The 9,640-nt window shown below is 35.9% G+C and overlaps 1 protein-coding gene across 5 annotated transcripts in view; it reads left to right on the top strand.

Annotated features, from left to right (window-relative positions):
* Positions 1-6,707, top strand: part of CLCN5 (chloride voltage-gated channel 5) — a 55,244-nt gene extending 48,537 nt beyond the window's left edge. For all 5 annotated transcript variants that reach the window (XM_075184566.1, XM_075184569.1, XM_075184567.1 and 2 more), the window contains 3 exons: positions 845-1,243; positions 3,580-3,796; positions 5,687-6,707. In XM_075184566.1, coding sequence (XP_075040667.1) covers positions 845-1,243; positions 3,580-3,796; positions 5,687-5,777 — 707 coding nt within the window. In that variant the 3' untranslated portion in view covers positions 5,778-6,707. The remainder of the gene's footprint in view (positions 1-844; positions 1,244-3,579; positions 3,797-5,686) is intronic.
* Positions 6,708-9,640: the final 2,933 nt, after the last annotated feature.

The following is a 9,640-nucleotide window of genomic DNA, read 5'->3' as shown; positions in this document are numbered from 1 at the left end:
TAATTGATGACCTACAAATGTAGCACTCATCAAATTGTCTTGTAACAGTGGGCGAATTTGCTTCCATCTTGTGGCCTATGAAGTGCAAATTTTTCATTTGTAATGTTATCGTTGAACATCAAACTATTGTTAAGTTTTACTTGTAATACTATTGGTAACTGTATGGTTTGCTGATGAATCATAAATATATGAAGAAAAGTTTACACTTAATGACAGATAAACAAATTAATAATTAAATAACAGGCATTGTGCTCCCTCCCCAAATCCTTAATGAGCCCATGAGTGTAGTGAAAAATCAGCCTTATGTTGGTTTGTGCTGATGCCAGGGATGTGCATAAAAACAGCATTCCCAGTGTACATTTTATTTCCGTCTGCCTGTAATACAACTCTCTTAACACGGACATTTCATACTTTTTTAGTGGGCCACCCATCTGGTAACAGAAAAGTCTATTTGCATTTCCGTATTGTTGCAGTACCTGTATAATCACCAAGTGTTAGAAAACCGTTTGATTCATGCTACAACTATTGTACTTAACAATAATTGAAATATCAATATTTTTGCAATTATTAGCACAAGCATACCTCCATTGGTAGCATTTGATATGCTTTATGTCCAGCCATAGAGTTGTAGGATATTTGAAGTCGAACTTGTAGGTACTGTACCTGGAGGAAATATCTATTCTAAGTAATACATGTCTTAACTGCTTGTCTACCATGTACTATATGTATACACAATTTGCAATTTATATATTTGCTACTCATTTTGCATATTGTTTTAGCTATTTTTTTGCTGACTGAAAACATCCAAACTACACATTTTTTTAATTGTGCTTGTATCCTCTAGGTGGAGCCACTCGCATGACTGTCTCACTTGTAGTCATCATGTTCGAGTTAACTGGTGGTTTGGAATACATAGTGCCTTTAATGGCTGCGGCCATGACCAGCAAGTGGGTAGCAGATGCCTTGGGAAGGGAAAGCATCTATGATGCCCACATACACCTAAATGGCTACCCATTTCTAGAAGCCAAAGAAGAGTTTAGCCATAAAACTCTTGCCATGGATGTCATGCGCCCAAGACGTAATGACCCAACGCTTACAGTCATCACTCAGGACAGTATGACAGTAGCTGACATTGAGGCAGCAATTAATGATACGACATATAGTGGTTTTCCTGTTGTAGTTTCTCGAGAGTCTCAGAGGCTTGTGGGCTTTGTCCAAAGGCGAGACTTGATCATCTCAATTGGTAAGCGCACCTTTTTATATTTCATAGGGGAATTAATCTGCATAAATTACAATGTAACCATTCACAGTTATGTTAGTTGGTTTGCCTGTTTTTTCCTTCCTTATTTCAGAAAAAAAATATAACTTCACATTAACACATATTTAGAAATTCTCCTAGAGTATAGCCAATGTCTGCATGTTTTACCAATTTGTTGTTAATACAGAGAAGTAAGTCTCCTCAATTTGAACTTGTTTAGCAGTGTCACTGGAATTCACAATTGAATGTAAATTGTAATACAACATTCTCATAAAATATTTTAAATAGATACAAGTGAAATGGAGCGAGACAGAGAAGAATGTCTCACTGATGGGCTTTGCCAAATACACTTGTCAAGGTGCCAATTTCTAAAATAGATAAAACAGGTTGATTGGCACTGCTATAATTTTTATGATTACGGTTAGCAGTATGATTTAGGCTCATTTCACAGAGCTACTTAGTGTGTATATGTATTTTAGCTTTAATATTTATATACTCTATTTAACTGTACATTATGAGCAGTGTAAACATTGCGTTCCTGTCACTTGCATGCAGTAAGATGCTTGTCTACATCAGCCATAGCAAAATGAATCGGTGACTGTATGAGACTGTGTGACAAAGCTGTGTGCTCACAGATCTATTCCTTAATGCCTTTTATATGTAAATCACAGCTTTTATATAACTATCACTTCCCATTTGCATTACAGAATTATGTACTTTTGTTGGTTTTGTTATTTTAACTTGAAACAAATCTACCATTATATTAAGCCCTAAATCACACTGCCAGCGTCTGCAGTGTGCATCCACTGCAACAAATTGAGTACCAGTTGTTGTGGTTTATGCAAAGTATTCAGGTCTCCAAATAGTATGAAGAAACAATACACTATATTGTAGTATGGTTATATTGATATATGGGATCTTGAAACATTTCATTAATACGAAGACGTGTTGTACACATCTTTTAGAAAATCATTACTGACTAGGATATTAGGTTGACCACATGAACTGATCTTTGGTAAACATATGCCTGAAACTGAAGAAATTAATCAGTATCTTTTGACGCAGGTCTCTCTAGTTGAAAATGCCACGTGTGAAATATGCATAACTAAAATAAGGCATAAGTGTAAAAAAATGCCATTTTCAATTACAGGAACTAACTTGAATGCCAGCAAAATGCCAGCAGTTCAAAATATACAATATTATATTATATGAATACTTTTTAGGAGGTCTACGTTTCTGTATTGTCATTCTAGTGTTTAGACAAAGAAATTGTAGTATGATGCAAGAAAATCAACTGTGGAAAAATTTTACCCTGAAAGTCAATATATCCTTCGCCTCAATGTCCGGTTGTGCACCTTGATGCCCATACTGCACAGAAATCTTTGCTCATTTTCCCTCGTGTCTCGATCACGAGGGAAATTAAGCAGAGATTTTGGTAAAAATTCTGACATGATGTGTCTCCACGGACTGTTCTGATGACACATAGCGTCACCTTGCGACCATTCGAATTCGTCCCATCAATTGCATTTTTTTCTTGGACAACTTCAGCCAATGATTACACATTTACTTGAAACACAGCTACTTAGAGATGTATTTCTGCTCCTTTGACAGTGTACTGACTTGACATTTTTAGATATACAATAAGATATTTACAAAAGTTGTAAAGGGTAACTGAGCATAAAGCTTGTGTAAACACCATATATCTTGTGTCCTTTTATACAGGAGATACTGTTAATTAGATTTTGATGCATAATATTTTGCATTTTAAAATATATAGAATAAAACAAATCATGGGCTACAACACAAAGTTGCTTTCTTGATGTAATTTAGGGAAATAAAAATAAACGGCATTACTTTATATATGTTTTTGTTTTTTGTCTCCCCTTTGACATAGGAACATTTACTACTTTGTGGGGAATCTAGTATAGGGCAGTTTTCGTTTTTTCGACCTTTTTCGAGTTTTAAAAAAAAAAGTAGTTATTTCCATGGAAAAATAGTCAATTTTATGCAAATCGACCTTCATTAGATCCCCCACTTCCCCCTTGCTTAATGGCTCCCATACACTTATGGAAGGAGGAGACAGATGTAGTAACATTTTACTAGTAATAAAGGATTATTTTTGCCTCTGGGGAAATAAAAAACCCCACAAGGAACACTTTGTTTTTTCTTCTAACACCCATCTAGAGTAAATTAGTTGATATTTTAATAATATTAGTGTAGTTTTATTTGTGGATTAGTGTATCTGTCTGAAAGTTTTCATACAGCTTTTTGTATACTTTTTCCTTTCCAAATGTAATATTTATATGCTTCCTCTTTCCCAGAGAGTGCCAGAAAGAAGCAGGATGGAGTCGTGAGCACGTCCAGGATATATTTCACAGAGCACACTCCTCCACAGCCGCCTACATCACCTCCCAGCTTAAAACTCCGCACCATTATGGACCTTAGTCCTTTCACAATCACTGACCAGACACCAATGGAAATTGTTGTGGACATTTTCCGCAAACTTGGATTGCGCCAATGCCTGGTGACACACAATGGGTGAGCTTTGATAAGGACTAGTGTTTTATGTAAGAGATAACAGTGGGAAATTGTATGTACATATGTAGAAAGAGAATATTTTTACTAATCACATCAGGTACCTTAAAGTATTAAATGCAGTTTATAATAGTGATCTCTGTTTGCAACTCTGTCTTATTGACAAAAATGTGCTTAGTAAAACTACATTATGGTGGAATTAGAGGTCACATACAATGACCTCTACCTTCCACACCTTACCTGGTTTCAACTGTGTATGAATGTCAAAAACATAAATATATTTGTCCATAATTGCTGCCTGTCTCAAATTATGCAGCTTTCGTCTTTTAAAGTTCACTGTGTGCACAGATGATGCAAGTAATAAAAGTTCACCTATTGCTTCATGCTGTTATTCATGTAATAACACAGCAATTTAAGTAAATACTTTGCTTCTGGAATCACACTTGACGTGATGCATTGTGTCAATTAACTTTTTTTTTACATGCAGTATTTTTTTTCTTCTACCACCAGATATCCTGTTGAAGCAATTGATTTGTGTGCACTAGAAAACCCATTTAAATAAATGGGATAACTTAATTCATAACCGTTGCCAGCAGTATACAGCCTGGGCGGTTTCCATTAAAACAGGGGGACAACGAGCATGGAAGCCATCTGCTAAAGTGGAAACCAGCAGCAGGCTAGATAGGCTTTGCCATTCACACTATAACAGGGGAACCCACAGCATATGGGAATGAGCCCAGCCTGGTCAGCATAGACCCTTGGAGGGGTAGGCGCTAGAAAACAATTCAACTCTTCCTCCACTTTCCAAAGCTTACTAGCACCGCAATAAAAAGCTGTGTATACTGGTGTTACAGGGGGGAAAAAAAACTTTTCCAACCAACAGTTCCAGTGTAACGGAGTCCCTACGACCCCTCCTCTGTTATATTGGTATAGTGTAAATAAAATACTGATACAAGGGTTAGAAACAGAAACAAATATTGAAATAAAGCACTATCCGAAACAGCATTGTTCTCCACTTTATTATAAAATGTTCATTTTTTTTTCCCTGTCTTTTAGTCCAGTGGGAAAGTTGTAATACAATGAGGAATAAAATAAAAAATATTAAAAGTTAAAAAAGAAATCTAAAATGCGGACTGCTTGTTGCAATGGCCCCCAATGGCTGTGAACTGAATTGACCAGACAAGCTTCCACAGCCAATCACAAGTGGCTTCCCACATGCTAGCCAATCACAGACCTGTGATTGGCTAGGCAGGGCTTTGTTCCCACTATAACATGTTGACCCCAGACTGCAGGTTTATCTATTATAGTGTGACTGGCTCAGCTTGGTTATTCTGGTGCTCATTTCCAATCTAGCAGAGGGACCTCACACACTGTAACCATCCCAGGCTGTATATAGCTGAAGCTGATTATGAGGTTTTTTATTTGTAGGGGGTGGGGGGTAGGTGCAAAACTGCTAAGATTTATTTATTATAGAGTACATAATTGTGGCGTACAAGGGGTCCCTTTAACGCTTGGTGCAAAGTCGTCAAACTTCAACTTTATTTTACTTTTCCACCTTGTTTTTCGTGTAATGTAAAATAACATATTGCGGTATTAAGACTGTTGGAATGTGTTTCTTGGCTCGTTGTTTTAAAGTCCTTAATATCATCAAATGTCTAGAGCATAAATATGCTGGCCATGCCTGTAATGTATTAGAGGTGGTAGTTCCTGTGTTGAAGGGAAACATTGGATTTGATAAAAGAGCGCTGAATTGAAATAAGATTACCTGCTGTAGGATAAAGCAAGTTTCATTACTTGTAGTTGGGTTGGTTATGTGTGAGTCTACTGTAGTAAATATTTTGTATTTTTTTTCCTAGCACTTTTAACGGTTCTTCCACGGTTTTTCTTTTCCAGGAGACTGCTGGGCATTATAACAAAGAAAGACGTTCTCAAGCACATAGCACAGATGGCCAACCAAGATCCAGACTCTATATTGTTTAACTGAATATTTATACGTGCATTATAAACTATAAATCCTGTGAAGCCATAATCATAAATTTATGGTGTGTTTTGCACTTTCAGACTGTAAAAAAATGGGCCATTGCTTCATGTATTGGAGCTTTATGGCACTTTATTTTGGCTGATCTGCTACATTGATGGCAAAATACCTACTGTGCGGGTCCCTTCAGATGTTGTCAAATATCCTTTTCTGATTTAAACTGGACCTGTGTCATTTAGCTGCAGTTTGTGTGCTTGTCTCTTGAACAATTAACAATTAGCAAAGAGACAACTTGTTTGGAAAGAGGTGTAAAGCCAAAACAGCAAAGAGGAGTCTGGCAAACAATAAATCTTGAATGAAAAAGAATAAAATGGTATATTAAGAATAAATATTTACCAGTCTGTAAAAGTCGACTAATATCACTGTATGCAATAATGAAGGACTTTGTAAATATTAGAAAATATTCTGTGCCAAGAAATTAATCTTAATTTGTCAAGTTAATACCACTTATTCTGCCTTATTTTACTGTCATCCCCTACGGTGCATTATCTTTAGATTATTATTTCTAATGAATTGGGCATATAAATAGGTATCACACTTTAACATGCACTATGTAAACTTTTGTACCAGAGGATCATTATGTATCTTCCTTGAATCATTATCACAATTGCATTGAAATGTGCAGTTTTGAAACTATTCCAGATGTAAATGCTTGTTTAACTACTCCTGTGTATTATTTATCTTTAGGTAACTGTTCAAATCACATTTTCTTATCAAATAAGATCCAACATTACTGAGTGGGTTATATTTAATTAACCTTACATGAAATAAAAAGTGACCATCTCCCCCCTTTTTTCCTATTGTTCACAACAACCTGTGTCTGTTCTTCAACCGAATCAAATTTTTTCGCTCAATAAAACTTTTGTAAAATGCTAACATAGTTTACACTGCTTTTTAATGTAATCAATATCTTATTGCTTACATAATATATTAGCTTATTGCTGACCCTGAATATTGTGATGAGATTGCACAATATAAATCCTATACACCCTTTTTCAGAGATTAAGTAGGAAAAATATGGGTATATGCTACAGACCTTAGTATAAAAAAAACATGCGGGAAATGACTTAACAGTCACATTATATATAATTAAGTTTTTGAGTTCAACAATTTGATCATATATACTTGTGTACTCCCAAAACTCATCTGAGGTATCAGAGATTTACAAAACCCTCACCCCACCAAAACATACGGCCTGTGCCGGGACCCGAGCCTATGTCCCAGAGCTCTTATGGCGTAACTGCCTAATATTGTGAGCCCCCAAGGAGTTACACCTATTCCAGCTCAATCCTCGGAACAATGCCTACTTTTTGCCAGCTGCTGGCCTCCAGGGTCCTCGCAGCTGGTCCTTGGAAGGTTGCGTAAGGTCAGACGCATCCCTGAAGCTGTCATAGCAACTGTATTCTAGGACTTTTTCAAACATATCTGCATTAAGCATTCACAGAAGTATACATCTTAACACCTCATTGTACTAGGACATGTGAAACTAGGGGTTTAGCAACCTGGATACCGCCTTATCATCTAAAACTGTTTACCATTGATTGTATTGCATTGCATGCATTAAATATAGTGCATAATCTGTGTGTAATAATATTGTGCTTTTGTATATTCTTAAATGCTGCCAGGTTGGGCTCACATATATAAAGGTACCCCAATTATTATACCAAGAGGATGGTTTATCATTCTAACTGCAGAAACTATATTGGTATTTGTAAGAGAGCCTGAACCTCGAAAAGCACATGGTAATTAGTCTTTTGTCTCATATGAACATGTTTGAAGGATGTTATCTGGATCATCATTTCAAAGGTAAGGTTTCCTCTGTGAGCTGATCTTAGTATGCAGTTATAAACTTCCTGTGGAATTCCCCTGTGTTATTAGGTACTGTGTTGAAATAGCTATTTTTACTGCATATTTTGCATATTGATTCAATCTTGAGATAATGCATTGTCCATTAGTTTAGAGCTATCTCCTACTGCTAATTATCAAGTATGTAATGAGTTTTTTTTTATACACTTGAGTGTTTTGAACAAGAGATATGTCCTCTCTGAACTCCAAGGAACAAATTAGCTGCACACACTCGCCAGTAATGTGTTCATTGGCCAAGTCATATCCCATCCTGACTGGTTAGCTCTGGCAGACTACCCCGCTTGGCCAATTTGCTACTCCTGGTCAAACATCCATCAGGTTTGGTGCAGATATCCAAGTACTTATTTAATTTATGTAGAAGGTGTGACTGGTCGCAGGGTGGCGAAGGTTTCAAGTCTCCACAGGCTTTGCTACTCAAATGTTGTAACATTCCGCCTTTCATTAATTTACTTAACCGCTGCTGTGGTCATGAGGGTCTTTCTGAGACAATATGATTCCTGCACCTACATCAGAGGCATCTACCTTCTCGCACCGCCGCAGCTCGTGACAGTGAGGAAAACCTTTTTCCACTTGTATGTGACTTGATATATTGCAGCACAACATATGTGCATAATGAGTTTATCTGTTGACTTGCTGAATCATTCTACGGGGGGCACACAAAAGCAAGTTGGTAAGGGACAAGTTTAAAGTTAGACCAGTGATGCTTGAAATAAGTGACATTATTTTGTTCCAGAATTTTGGGACAGGTCCACCGCATGTGAATAAAATTACTGACATGACCACATGATCTTAAATTTGAAAAAGAACGAAGAGAATAATGAGGTGCACTAGAGCTCACTGGAATGTCATCTGTAGTAGGAGTGGTTCACTAAAAGCAGCGATATAGATATATATATATGTGTATATATATATCTATATATATATATATATATATATATATAGATATATATATGTATAGATATATATATGGATATATAGATATATGTATATGGATATATAGATATATGTGTGTGTGTATGTATGTATATATATATATATATATGTATAGATATATGTATAGATATAGATATATGTATAGATATAGATATATGTATAGATATAGATATATGTATAGATATAGATATATGTATAGATATAGATATATGTATAGATATAGATATATGTATAGATATAGATATATGTATAGATATAGATATATATGTATGGATATAGATAGATATATATGTATGGATATAGATAGATATATATGTATGGATATAGATAGATATATATATATAGAATATCAATAGATAAAAACAATGTATAATTAAAATTGGCTGGATTTGTGCCTCGCTATAGTTGTATTAGTATAGGAGTAACATGGTGTGTAATCGGTTCAATTCAACTCCTTTCAAATATATACAGGTATAGGAGATAGTGGTATGTCAGCACTGTAGTAATAAGTACAAGATGGTGTTATGCCGGAACTTGTGGTAATTGATATAAGAAACTCCTCTAGTTATCTATAATGTGATCACCATGATCTACTACCAAGAATGAGGGAATAACATCTTAATTCTCACAATGACATGCCACTGATGAAAGATAGCTGTTAGCTAATGAGGTAGGCAAATCCAAATAATTGCTACAATGCAATACAGCACCCGGCTCAATCGAATTATGGGGGGTGTATTGCTGACTACCTCAACAGTGCTTCACTAACTCTGGGCTTAATTGAGCAGAATAAAACAATCCATGTTAAGTAACTCCTTATTTAGGCAAATAGGCAGAAGCATCCAGCGAGACGCCGACGCGAGTGTGCTTAGTCTTGGCAGTGTGAGAGTCTACTGACGGTTCTTAAATACGACGAATGTTGAAAACATATTTGGTGAGTCATAATTGAGGGAATTTGGGACTCAACATTGGTCAGAAGACCTATTGGATCGAAAACATTTGCTAATAAA

Source organism: Mixophyes fleayi, chromosome 9, assembly GCF_038048845.1.
Source record: "Mixophyes fleayi isolate aMixFle1 chromosome 9, aMixFle1.hap1, whole genome shotgun sequence".
Taxonomy (NCBI): Eukaryota; Metazoa; Chordata; class Amphibia; order Anura; family Limnodynastidae; genus Mixophyes; species Mixophyes fleayi.
The sequence above is the reverse complement of the archived record's forward strand: the minus strand, read 5'-3'. Positions and strand labels throughout refer to the sequence as shown.